This window comes from Aureobasidium namibiae (assembly GCF_000721765.1).
Source record: "Aureobasidium namibiae CBS 147.97 unplaced genomic scaffold scaffold_8, whole genome shotgun sequence".
NCBI lineage: Eukaryota > Fungi > Ascomycota > Dothideomycetes > Dothideales > Saccotheciaceae > Aureobasidium > Aureobasidium namibiae.
In genome coordinates, this window is record NW_013581201.1 from 507,803 (window position 1) to 521,100 (window position 13,298).

A 13,298-nucleotide genomic window follows, 5' to 3' on the forward strand; every position below is an offset into this window, starting at 1 on the left:
GTTTGCTCGCTACTATCATGACTTTCTGTAGTGCGCAAGTCGCTCTGATTCTTCGTGAGGAAAGCGCAGCAGTGACAAACTTTGGCACATCCAGAGGCTGTGGCTTCCTCAATAAGGCTCACTCTATCAAACCATCGATCATCAGTGTTGGCTCTTGCATTCTCACAGGAGTCAATGCTAATCCCAGATGTTCTAGTCTATGCCGAAATTCGAGTGGCCGTACGGTTGGAAGTCGCGATATATCAAACGTGCTTACGGCCGACATGACATTTCTACTACACAACATGCCCACTTTCTACGCGAGCATGCGCCCGAAGGATGAGAGCGAATAGTGGATTCATTACGAACTGATACAAAGCTCCACGTAGGTCCTGCAGTCGTCGACTCGGACAACCCATGACCCTTAGCAACCAGGAAGATCGCCTCTTGTATCTACCAAGCTTGGTTGCAGAGGATTCACTATACACTTTGCATTGCTCAGCTTTTCTTTAAAGCGCATCCTCATGACTCTGGACGGGCTTCAAGACCGGTTTGTCGAACGAATGAATAGCATCGACACGATCTACCTACCCGTCGTTCTTGTTCCCGAGCAACTGAACGTCATGTCACACACGCCCAGCTTCCATGGTCTTGGGTGGTCATGGGTCGTGTTGGCCATATAACAATGGTCCTCGCGTCCGCTATTCGTTGTCCTCCAGAAGTTTGTCTGCAACTTGACTCCGAAGCCATAGACATCATGTTCTCCTTATCAATCATCTCAGCCCTCGTGCTGGTCTCAATTCAACAAGCTCTGGCACAATCCTGCTCTGGTTTCAATGTTACCACCGACTACTCCGACTCTACGTATACGTCCATCAGCCGTAGCTTCATCATCAGCAAAGGGATTACCTGTCCATCTTCGCAAAACTGCTCTCTTGATACTGGTGGCTGGGTCACCGATGGTCGCACCCTGAATATATCAGACCAAGCTTCAGCAAAGTCCATATACGAGACCATCTCCAAGGTTGTCGATCTGGACTTTAAAGAGCCACAGACCTACGAAGTGACTACCATCCAGGATGCATTCAAGATTGGCAACAGCACAAGTGCTTATGTCGTTTTCACTCCCTACACCATATGCGCCACAGGCATACTTTCTGACTGCGAGGGCAACGACTTGGAAGGTCAGACTGTGGAGGCTTGTACACTAGACAATGCAGAGAATGGCGACAGACTGAACGGACTCACCAATTCAGTCGTTACTGATCGAGAGATTGCCGGGAGTCTGACTTGCAACCCGTCTAACACGACGCAAGCAAAGAACGGCAATTACACTGGTAGTTGCACCGGTGCTGAGGATGCGACAGGTGCAGGAAGCACTCTTGGTGGCGTTTCTCTGGCCCTTCTGGCCACTTCTCTATTGGTCGCTTTTGTTGGATTCTAGGTCTTGCAAGAGATGGGGCAGCATCTTGGTGCGTTATCTCTATGTATAAAGACATGTCACGCAAGTCGCTATGGGGATGCACAGTTATTTCGATATGTAAGAAACATCCAATGAGAGTGATAAAATCATTGGCTCTCCATGGATTTGACTACCATCTTGGAATCACTTTGCTTCTTCATAGCATCAATGTCGTCTGTGTAGGGTCATAGGAGTGCGCGGAAATCACAGACATCAGCATATGGGGAGGATATGTAATCCTTCCGGTAAGATAAGATTGCAATCTCCAAGTACATTTCGCGGTCGGCAGAACTGATGTTGCTTTGGTGATGGTGCTGAGGAGAGCCGAGATACGTAGAACATAGGGTTAGGAGGACCAGACGGCATTCCTCAAAGAATGTCGCTTAGCTCTCTTTCCGAAGGCCGTGGCTTACTTCCATTCCAGTGAAGAACGAGGCTCGGTGTGAACATGCATGGTTTTGCGTATTCGACTGAGATGTTTGAGAAGTCTTTACATTTCATGACCGCACGGACAAGCGACACTAAGATAAATTGCTGCTGTCGTCCAGTAGATCCTTATCTTGATCTTCAGATACCGCGAATAATGAGCCACGACTCTATCTCATGGGACCCCTGTAGACATGCGGGCAACAGACGACAGCAGCAGATAAGCAACAGATCGATTGGGTAGGGAATAAGAAGGTTCACGGAAGAGCATGGGAAGATGCGTATGCCAAGGAGCAGATGGCAGTTTCGCGTGGATTAACCTTGGTGAATGCTTGCTTTTCTAAACGTTGTTCTAAAACGGCGTGCGATGTCATGGTGGCTGGAGTGACAGAGAATCAAAAGATGCGAGGGAGTGAGGTGTGGAAGAACACAAGGCCTAGAAGAATGCCCATCTAGCAAAACATGAAGGAGATCAGCGCAGACGGGAATGAGTGGAATGAGATGCGGCTCGGAGGTTGTGACAGCTAAAAATAATGCAGCCAAGCTTTGGCGCGGATGTAACTTTGAGTAAGGAGAGGCTCGAGGTGGCTGCTTTTTTGACGAGTAGGTACCTATCGGCGTGTCAGGGCGCGAGCAATCGATCAAGGTTGTGTGCGACTGTGCCCGACTTGTCTTTACTCTTCCCTCTCTTCCGCACGATATACCTACCGACTGCTAGTTCCCCTTCGTATTCGACAGAGACTAATGAAGGGAGTGTAAAAGTGGGTTGTTATAGGGCCGAGTGCTACAGGTACACAGTGCCTCGATTCGGCCATGTCTACAGCTGCACCGCCACGGGGAGCGCTGATGCGCACGGCATCGGCTGAACAAGTCTTGCTACAACACCCGTCCCCCGGCCTGGAGAGCCTGCAGGGGGCTTACATCAAGAATGTCGAGCGTCTGGAGCAATCGGCAGAAGAGATGAGTCAGGGGGGGAGTGATATTGGCGATGAGATTCGCAAGATGAAACAGGAACAGGACCGACTCTCATTACGCTCGAGCAGTATTGCCTCTGAGTCGCCGTCACTGTCGCACTCTCACTCTCAAGGCCGCGAGGGTCGCCAGGAGAGCATCGACAGAGTCATCAGCACCCGCAGTCGCAACCACTCGACCTCCAGCTACTCAAACTCCATCGTCGACGTCAACAACCACGCTCGCTGGGGTGGCTACTCGCCCGGAGGATACATCACCAGTCCCGCCGTCTCACGCGTCAGCAGCTTCCACCGACCCTCTGGCATGCCTGAGCCCGTTCAGGAAGGTCGTCCCCTCGACTCGCCCCTTGCCTCGCCCACCTCGTACTCGAGTCCACGCCGTCAACCCTCTCACTACTCGCTCGCCCCGACCCTTGAAGATGCTGAGATGCCCGGCGACCAACACCGACATGCCAACGATGCTGACAAGACCCCTGAGCCTGAACATCAAGAGTGGGACAAGTCGAGTAGACGCCTTTCCGACCTTGACGAGCTGAGCCACTATTCGCATGACGCCATACGAAACTACGATGAGCAAGATGAGCAGAGTATCTACTCTCGTGACCAGCAGAGCCACTATGCCCAGCCGGACCAACAGAGCCAATACTCGCAACATGATCAACAAAGCCACTACTCGCAAGAAGACAGACAGGTCCCCCAGCCGCAACAGTACTCTCACCAACACAAAATCAGTCAAGAGGAGGAATGGCAGCAAGAAGCCCATGACCTGTATCAACGGGCTGCCGACCAACAAGGATACAACGACTTCATTCAGAACCCTCCGGATCGCCCGCCAACCACCGACACTTTCCGCGATGCCCGTTCGCTGTTCAAGGACTTTGACGGCGTGCATTACTCACCAGTGAACGAGGAGGAAGCCTCGAGTAATCTGCGTCAACGCATGTCGCAAATGTCCCGTCAACCTCGTCCTATGTCATATGCCCGCCCTATGTCTTACGCACAACCTCCACCAAACGAGGACATGGTCTACTATCCCGCTCCAGTCCCTCGCATGTTGAATCTACCCAAGCGGTTGTCACAATTGCCCTCGGCTAGTCAGCAAGCCCAGCGTCGCTCTCAGGTCTTGAGCGCCATGCCTCTTGCTTCTAGACAAAGCGCCCCCTGGCTACCTGCTCTCGATCTTGGAGAAGACGAGCACGAAGAAGGTGCTTCACCGCCCAACCTTTCTCCTCCCCAGGCAAAGCAGCAGAGACGAAGCATGATGGATCTTCAGGCCAGCAGAATGAGCATCGCTAATCTACCTCCGCAATTGAGAGCATCCGTCTTCTTCGACAACGAAGGACAGAGGCCTCCAACTGAAGTCAAGGTCCAGTCCGCATCTGCTGTGGCTACACTGGACAGTATCCTAGCTGCATCTGTCAATGCCCCCGTCAACGTCTTTACTGACCATCCGTTCGCTGGGAACAATGGGCAAGACATATATGCCCAGGAACGTCCTGCCAATCGTCGTAGCGCAACTTTGTCCAAAATTGATATGATCATGGACGATGCACAACAGAAGGGACATGACAGATCTATCAGCTCTGGTACGATCGAGAAGCCGGCCCTATTTAAGCGTAACAGCATGATGACTGTTCTCACCGACTTTGGTGGTAGATCAGAGGGCAAGAAGCTGAGGAAGAGAAACAGTAAGATGAGCCTGATGACTGACCTGGATATGAATGATGGTGGTGACACTGCTACTGAGTTTGCAAAGTCGCGACCTGCTAGTGTTCACTTTGACAAACTCGAGATCGAGGAGCCAGCCGAGCAATCTCCTGAGGGCGAACATGCCGAGGTGGCTGCTGAGGAAGAGACCGGAGACAGAGAGAGCATCTACAACGATGAACAGGACATGAAGATACCCTTCTTTGCGCAACCCACTACCCTGCTGGCCGAATTACAGGCTCGCAAGGCTCATCAAAAGTCTCGCAATCGTGCTGCGGCAGATGCCTTCCCCGATGGCATGCATAGCACGTTGCTCCAGATGGACGCTGTCAAACAGGTTGAGAAGAACAAGAAGAAAAAGCTTGGACGCACCAAGCTTGCATGGGAAGATCCAGGCGCTGATGAGGACGAGGAGGATGAAGACGTCCCACTCGGCGTTCTGTATCCTACAAAGGGCGGTCTGATAAACAGAGGCAAGAAAGACGAGTCTGACTGGGATCGCCCCCTGGGTCTCATGGAAAAGCGGGAATTTGAAGATAACGAGCCACTAAGCAGTCGTCGCTTCCGCCTCAAGGGCGTGCCCGCTGCCGATGCACGTCGCATCCGTGAAGAGATGGAGAGGCAACGCCGTGAGGCAGCTCTACCACCACCCGAAGCAGTACCATTGCCTGGAGAAGATTCAAACGAAGAGGAAGATGCGAACGAGCCATTAGGACAACGTCTACGCCGTCTCAAACAGAAGCAGATGCTCGATGTGGCACTCGGCGATGTCGCAGAAGCCGACAAACGCAAGTCTACTGCTTTCTCCGAAGATATCCTCAGCACATTCGGTGGTATAACAGGCACCAAAGTCAAGACACCCGAGCCAGAAGAAGAAACCTTGGGACAACGACGAGCACGCTTGCAACGTGAGCGCGAAGCAGAAGCCAAACGAGGCGATGCATCCGACCCCCCTTCAATCCGCACAGTTCGCCCTCCTCTCCTTCGCTCTTCCTCTTCCCTCGCCAATTTACTTGCCGCCCACCCTGTATCTTCTCCTGGTGGTCCCCGCTCTGCCAACACCCAAGTAGGCGGCTCCCTTCTAGCCGACGCCGCCCGCGCAGAAGAGGAAGCACGAAGGAAACTTCGCGAGCGCAACGCCGCACGCTCAACTTCCTACAACCGGCTCACCAGCGGCATGCCACCCCACTTGGCTCCCCAACCGGCACCTCCGCTCCTCAGCTCTAGATCCACTGGCGCAGTACCACAGTACTTCAACCCGCAAACACTGCAACCTCAACAAGCACCTATTATGTATCCTGCCCACATGGCTGCTGGAGGTATGCCTGGATATGGCTTTGCGCAACCACCTCCCTTCCTGCAACCTACAGCCCAATATGGCCACATGATGTTTGCAGGAGGCTTCCCTGGATATCCTCAGATGCAAATGCCACAGCAGCAGATGATGATGCCTGTACAACAGCAACAGGCTTACGCGCATGTGGCTCAGATGCAAGCGGCTGGCGGTATGCACGATCCCAATCTTGTTGCGCAGAGAGATTTGATTGATCGGTGGAGGCAGAGTATCATGCATTGAAAAGCATAGAATAGCATTTTTGTTTTGGTTTTTGTTCCATATCTTGTTCACTTCTTGGACAAAAAGAGGTGGATTGTCTGGAGTTTGGGATTGTATTAGCCTAGTTCTGTTGTTGTGTGGAGCGATTTCTCTTTGATTGAGCAGAGGCATTTTTTCTTGTTTGTAGGCATAGTCTGATTCAGTAGCCCCAGCATGCCAGCATATTGCACATTATACATTGCAAATGACACAAGCACTGCGTCTCGTGTGCTAGCATTTGTCGCTTTGACACTCATTGTGTGAAGGTAAATTACCAAAAGGCATGTTGAAATCGATTTCTGCAAACCGATCTTGTCATATGTCACAGTTTGAGGTCCACGCAAGTCTAATTGACGTGGTTGGCAAACAATCGAAACGTTATTGTAGGTACCTAGTCAAAGCGGAAGGAATTATCACGATCCTGTCATATGCCATTGTCAATCATACGACGGGTTTCTGTTTGGCTCACTGCATCCCTGCGTTCTTCACCATCCCTATCTTACCTGAGACTCCATTTCGAAACCAGCATCCTGGGACGAAACAAATCCCTTGCATACAGGGGTCTTCGAAACTCGATCCGCTCCAACCATGTAATTTCTTGTCACGCGACCCACAAACCCGAAATTTGCTACTGTCGTTACGTCCGCCTGTTCTCTTGATACCCGAACTCGATCGTGTGTGGCTATGGATTTGGGTCTCGAGAACTTGACGGCCACTGAGGAAGCTCAATGGAATAGTACTCCAGCGTTCAAATTGCCTGGCTGGGCGGAGCCATTGGTACGGACCTGTGCTGATTGACGAATAGTAAGCTAACGTGCATGGTTACAGATTGTTCTTGTGATTCTCTTCGGGGCCATGTTCATGACGAGGAAGAGAGACTATCGTATCTTTGGAAGGAGACCTAGCACATACAAGTCAGGTCTGGGCAGTGATGACACTGCATGCTTCTGTGGCGAGTTTCTAGGTCATGACAAGCGATGCGAGCACGATACACAAGAATATATGGTTGCAACGAACCATACGAGCACGAAGCGAAAACTGCTCGGCTTCACCTTCGAAGCACCCAAGACGTCCAGATTCAGAAACAACATGCATAGCCGAGTGCTGCAGCGCTTTCTCTTCTTATTGGAAATGTTTTACTGGGTCATCAACTACTTGTTCTATCGCATGACTGCCAGCCTGTCGCAGAAGACCCTCTCTGGTAGAGGCATTTGAGAAGTTGCCGAAAGCAATGGCCTTGCTGTGCTCAAGATCGAGCAACAGGGACTTTTCAACTACATGTTCCCACGCGAGTTAGACATACAGCAGTGGTTCATGCACAACCACCAAGCTGTATTGAGTATCTTGAACAAAGTATACGCTTTGATACACATACCCGGGACTGTTGGCTTCATCGCATGGTACTATTACGTTGCACCGTCGCATTCGACATTCGCTACGGTACGTCGCACTATGAATCTGACCAACTTCAAGGCGTTCACGACGTACATCTTGTATCCTTGCATGCCTCCGCGACTGCTCCCAAAAGAATATGGATTCTTGGATACAGTCAGGCATGACGATGCGCAGTCAGTGTGGATGAGCGGCAAATACGTCAACAGTCTCGCTGCTATGCCGAGTATGCACTTTGGATATGCTTTCTGCATCGGCTGCACTTTGGTATACCATTCAGGGGTATTCCGGAAGAAGCTAGAGTATGGCGAAGTGCGCAAACCTTGGGCGAGGAGATTCTTCTATGTTGGGCTTGGAGTTGGCTATCCGATGATGATTCTGATCACGATCATAGCGACGGCCAACCACTACTTTTTGGATGCTGTGGTTGCGACAGCGTACGTGTTGATTGCGTTCATGGGAAACAAGGTGTTTCATATTTTTGTTCCTCTCGAAGATTGGTTGCTGTGGGTGATCCGGGTAGAGAGACCAGTTCCCAGTACAGGCGAGAGATACAGTCCAGTACGATATCGTATGTAAATACACCCTTCGTTGTGTTTGATGAGCCATTCTAGTAAAGTGTTGGTCGTGTATCGATATGATGGTCGAGGTCGGCGAGCGAGCTCGGACCTGCCGAGGCGGAAGGGGTCCAGCTCCGGCGCAATTGGAGTCGGAGTCGGAGTCGGTCGCGTCTTTCACTCCCGTCCATCTCAATCGCTTTTCCAACGCGTGTTTTCGCGTTTTACTCGTCTCAAGCACAGCTCATTCAGCATCTCACACACACTAAATCGCTACAATGGCCGAACCCGAGGTCGTCATCGACGCCAGCGAGAACAACACTCCCGCGCCAACCCAGAGCCAGGACGTCGACATGGAAGGCCAGGAGGAGAGCACCCAGCCCGAGAACACCGCCGACCAGCAGGAAGATCTCGAGCCTTCCGGTCTCGAGAACATTGAGCCCGAAGTCCCCGCCCGCGTCACTTTTCTAGAGTCGGGAATCTCCCGTTGCGATAGAGACGCGTTCTTCGATCACTGATGCGACGCGATAGCTGCCTCAAATCACCTATCATTGAGCTCTCCGTCGGCAAGGATGACGATATCACCATTCTGCACGCTCACCAGCGCCTGCTGGAACAAAGCCCCGTCCTCGAGGGTCAAATCGCTACCTTCGGAGACGAGAACGTAAGAAAGACCACACTTGAGCACCACATCTCTGACATCCAAACGCTGACCTCTACCCTCTCAGCGCCGCATCGAGCTCCCCGACGAAGACCTGACCGCCACAGCCTGCTTCCTCGAATTCCTCTACAAAGGCGACTACTTCCCCTCCCTCAGCGGCTCCTTCCTCGAAACCGACCCCACCATCCCCACGCCAGACACCGACGGCGTCGCCCTCCTCCGTCACGCCCGCGTCTACACACTCGCCCAGCGCTTCGGCGTCCCCGCCCTCGCAACCCTCGCCCACAAGAAGATCCACCTCACCCAGAGCACCGCCCGCGGCGAGATCGAATACGCACGTTACGTGTACGGCCACACAAAGACTACGGACGAAAGCATCCGCAAGCCTGTCGCGGCGTTCTGGGCTACACGCAGTCATGTGTTGCGTCATGAGGCGGAAGCAGAGTTCAGGAGCATGTGTCTCGAATTCCCGCAATTCGGTTTCGACGTGTTGAGTTTGGTGCTCGATAACCAGGAGAAGAGGACCGCGAGATCCGAGACGACGATTGGAGGTGGTCGCAAGAGGCCGCGCGTCAGTGCTGTTTAGAATGCAGATGCTGCTGACGACGATGTTGCTTCTCCTTCTACTGCTACTGAGAAGCGTTTGAGGACGAGATGATTGATTGATTTCTCTCATCCCTCATGATTCGATTGACTACGGGGCAGAGAGGTCCTCGACTATGCTCTTTGCTCGGCCGATCTCATTCTTGGATGATGGCTCGATCTTGCCTGACATGGCTGGGCAGAGATGGAGGGATGCGCATGGATCCGTCCTGTACATGCTTTTCTGAATCCTTTCTTGTAGCTTAGCGAGCTTCAGCCCCCTTTTCCCCTTTTACATGTCAGATGGACAAAGGAGGAGAAAAGACAGGACAGAGATCTTGATCATCCGATATATATATATCGACTTTCAAACTCCCTCACACATGACACTTCTCACTTCCAATGCTTGTGTAGATGAAGATGTCGGAGTTGTCTATTCATCCATCTGTCCAAGAAAATCTAGTGATACATGAGATATATGTACAATATTACAACGAGGAAAATAGGCAAAGCGCCCTCCCTCCAAAATGCTTTTTGGTCGTTCATGAGATGAGAATTCTGGATGAGGCCTCAACGACCACTACCCATCATGCGTTGAAGACGAACGCTCAGGGGTTCTTCTTCGACGGGCTTTGCTTCTTCTGCCTTGGCCTCTGGTGTCTCAGGCCCGGGTGGTGTTTGAGTAGATGTCTGCTCAGTCGTATCGTTATCGATCGTACTAGATGTCGAGGTGGACGCATCTGTGCTTGACGTTTGCTCCGTCTGCTCCTGCTCTGCAGGGGCATCGAAGACTCGAGGTCGAGTCTCTGGCTTCTCAGCCGTGATTGTCTCTTGAGCATTCGCTTCGATTGGTGTCACTCTTTCTGCGTCGTCCTGATCGGTGCCTAGCTCGAGAGCCTTGTCTTGTTCTGCCACCTCGTTCACTTCTGATGAATCCATGTTGCTGATCTCCTTTGCTTGTGACGTCTTCTTCTTGTCAAGGCGTCTCTGTTTCATCTCCTTGGGATGTTCCTCTAATTCAGGGGCTGTCTTGCGTGATTTTCTGGGTCGCGTGTCATGAGCCAAATGAGGACGACTTCTCGGTTGACCGACTTGAGACTCTGCCAAAGCGTTGATCAACCTGATCGATGCATCCACAAGCCTTTGCACAGATTTGCTGTCTTCGACAACTTCTGTGGACTTGGCGTCTTTAGCGAGCAAGCTCAGATCAAGGCGACGGCCTCCTGTTACACCCCCTTCATAAGACCGGAGATCCGCCTTATGGTATGGTGCAAGTGTCCCAAGATCAAAGTCTCGTGCTTCCTGGTATTCGAAACCAGCAAAGAGGTACTTGACGGGGACTACTCCGCTCTTCGTAGCTTGTTTGGACCAGACTTGAGCTTTGAGACCACGTACTGCGCCTCGCATCTGTGGTAGGTATCTTTCCGGCATGGGAGCGACTATGTTTTGCGGAATGGGTATCTGAAGAGCTGGAGGAGCACGCAGAACGGTATCGCTCTTCATACTTTCAAATATAGCGTCAATGAACGATTTGATGCCCACATCATCGCTCACACGACGACTAACGAGTCGCTGTTCGCGCTTGAATTGTATATCAGCAGGGTGTGAAGGCAGATTTAGCTGTACAATCTCGGTACGAATGACGGCACGTATATCCTGGAAAACTATACGTTTACCGCTGGGCAGATCAGCAAAAACGTGCTTTTCAGACATTCGTAACTCGGTAGAGCCTTCGATGTAAAAGCGAAGCTGAATTTTGGGGAATGCCGTCGAAGCCCAAGTTTTTGCATGCTCAAAAGGAGATGGAATCAGATGAGCTATGAGCCTAGTACGCCTGACACGAGCTTCCTTCTTGGGATCGTTGGGTGGGATAGAGGCCAAGAGACCGACCAGGCCCGGGACTTTGGAGGTAAAGATGTTCCGGTGAGAGCGTGCATACTTTTCTTCATTCGTGTAGAGACCCTGAGCACTGGGGTAGGTAGCTTCAGCTTCATTGTTATGCAAGGAAAGGCCGACGTGAGCCCTCCAGAAGTCGTACATAGGCGGCCGCTCTGACCAGATTGACACATTCGTATCAAGTGCCTTCTCTGATGAGTCAACACAAGTCTTCATGATCGCAAAGGCCCTTTTCATGATAGGACTGCGAGTGGTCAGAGGCGAGATTGCTACTCCAGCGTCTTCGGCGCGCATTTTATCGTCATGGCGACCAACTGAATGGCCGTCTTGAATACCCAGAAGAGTTTGGTCAGTTGCGGACTGCTTGGCTTTCGAGGACGAGGTGACCCAACGACCAAGCTGGAGGTCGTGGGCAAAGGAAGGCAGATCCTTGTTAGATGATATGTTTTCGAGGCGACACTTTTTAGCGTTGTGCGAATCATAGATCATGGCGACTTTGGTCCGCGTACGAGAGTCCAAGAGAGCGACAAGTAGGCGATGGGCGTCATTGATAGCTACATCAGCAAAGCTCGCAATGCGGACACGCTTAGCGGTGGAGTCATAGTGTACATAGGTCCTGGTCAACTGCATGATCCTGGTTAGCTGCGCGGGGCTCAACATGTCCTGTAAAGTGTAGCCTGCTCGATCTGCTGATAAGGCAAGATCAAAAGTATCGAGATGAATGTCAGCGCTCCTGGCAGGAGCATATGCTTGGGTCAGAACAAGAGCAATCTCCTCAGCTTCAGAGCGTGGGCCCACGATTCGAATGACGTGGTCGGCTTGGTGCAACTGAAAGCGCGAATTGGTGTAGAACCTTGTGCTTTCGAGCAGGGGCTGCAAGGTTTTCGAATTCTTTGTGAGCAGCAGGCCGAATTGCATGGGCGACAGCAGGAACTCTATCTCGCCCAAGGCTTTCTTCTCTTCCTCGATACTTAGTATCCAGGCATGGCGCAGAATGGACTCTATAACATCTTCCTTGTTGTTCATCTTAGGGCCTGCATGAGCAGAGAATATGACGGACAGGCGCCTAGCGATGGGGGTAGTACCGAGATGCCATGCGGTTCGCTTGAGGACTTGCAGGTCACCGCTGCTGCTGGTGATTTCTGAAGCGAAAGCACGGCGAGAAGATCTGGTCTTGGATGAGGCGAGCCGCGTAGGTGCGATTTCCTGGAGCAGGTAGCCTTTCAGTTGTCCTATAGTATAGCCCTTGGCCAAGGCAGTGAAGATGGCTCGGAATTCGACCTCCTTGACAACGTCAACGTTGGGTGGTGGCCTAAGCCCATCAATGGACTCGAAGACTTCTTGGTCCTTGGGACGAATTGCTCTTCTGCCCGCCGACATGTTCTCAATGTCGCTAGCGGTTGGGGGAGCCAGGCTCTGTTCAGCATCGTCGAAGTCGTCGAAAACGACGTTTAATGGAGGGTTGTCAGGTTTCTTTGTTTCGACCCGAGGCTCGTGCAAGTCACGTAGAACGATGACTTCGGAATCTTGACCCAAGCTGGCAATGGACAGAGCCTCTGCCGACTCGACACGTCTTTGGCTGCCCTTCTTACCACGAATCTTGCCATGGTTGAAATGGTGGCGGACAATGCGAAGACGCGGTGCTTGGTGCTTCTGTTGCTGATCGGAGCGAGGCGTGACCGGGGAGGCAGGAGATTCTTGAGATGTTTGAGGCGACTCATCCGAGGATTGGTAGCGGCGTGGTTGGATCTGACCGAGGACGAGGCGCAGGTTGCATCGTAGGCATGTCGACGCGTCCCGAACTGACGACGGGCGTAACATCAAGACAAACTACGTGCGAGCAAGGAGGAGCGACTGAGCAGCTGCATTCAAGTCGAATCTACAATCTACAATCGCGGCTCTCGGATCTCGAAAGTGTAATCTTGGCATCGAAAATCCATCTTAACTCCGTGCAACGGGCCGGATGCCATCATCGTTCACATGCTGATGGATACGATGAGGTCGTGGTGCCTGCCGCTCCTTCCGCAGACATTCGCAATCACGAATCCATCTGTCTTCCAACATGCAGACC

The 13,298-nt window shown here is 52.0% G+C and overlaps 5 protein-coding genes across 5 annotated transcripts; 4 read left to right on the forward strand and 1 right to left on the reverse strand.

The window, feature by feature from the left end:
* Nucleotides 1-664: 664 nt before the first annotated feature.
* On the forward strand, nucleotides 665-1,423 carry M436DRAFT_63677 (uncharacterized protein; the record flags this gene model as incomplete). The annotated part of the gene is made up of 1 exon (XM_013572182.1): nucleotides 665-1,423. The coding sequence occupies one exon, from the start codon at nucleotides 665-667 to the stop codon at nucleotides 1,421-1,423; it is 759 nt and encodes a 252-aa protein (XP_013427636.1).
* A 1,257-nt stretch (nucleotides 1,424-2,680) lies between these two features.
* On the forward strand, nucleotides 2,681-6,121 carry M436DRAFT_46469 (uncharacterized protein; the record flags this gene model as incomplete). The annotated part of the gene is made up of 1 exon (XM_013572060.1): nucleotides 2,681-6,121. One exon carries the CDS (start codon nucleotides 2,681-2,683, stop codon nucleotides 6,119-6,121), a length of 3,441 nt encoding a protein of 1,146 aa, XP_013427514.1.
* A 702-nt stretch (nucleotides 6,122-6,823) lies between these two features.
* Nucleotides 6,824-8,110, forward strand: M436DRAFT_72686 (uncharacterized protein; the record flags this gene model as incomplete). Its single annotated transcript, XM_013572247.1, has 3 exons — nucleotides 6,824-6,916; nucleotides 6,968-7,320; nucleotides 7,369-8,110. 3 exons carry the CDS (start codon nucleotides 6,824-6,826, stop codon nucleotides 8,108-8,110), a joined length of 1,188 nt encoding a protein of 395 aa, XP_013427701.1.
* A 331-nt stretch (nucleotides 8,111-8,441) lies between these two features.
* M436DRAFT_46505 (uncharacterized protein) lies at nucleotides 8,442-9,335 on the forward strand (the record flags this gene model as incomplete). The annotated part of the gene is made up of 3 exons (XM_013572067.1): nucleotides 8,442-8,560; nucleotides 8,620-8,752; nucleotides 8,817-9,335. The coding sequence occupies 3 exons, from the start codon at nucleotides 8,442-8,444 to the stop codon at nucleotides 9,333-9,335; spliced, it is 771 nt and encodes a 256-aa protein (XP_013427521.1).
* A 566-nt stretch (nucleotides 9,336-9,901) lies between these two features.
* Nucleotides 9,902-13,048, reverse strand: M436DRAFT_63681 (uncharacterized protein; the record flags this gene model as incomplete). Its single annotated transcript, XM_013572183.1, has 1 exon — nucleotides 9,902-13,048. The coding sequence occupies one exon, from the start codon at nucleotides 13,046-13,048 to the stop codon at nucleotides 9,902-9,904; it is 3,147 nt and encodes a 1,048-aa protein (XP_013427637.1).
* Between the last annotated feature and the right edge of the window lie 250 nt (nucleotides 13,049-13,298).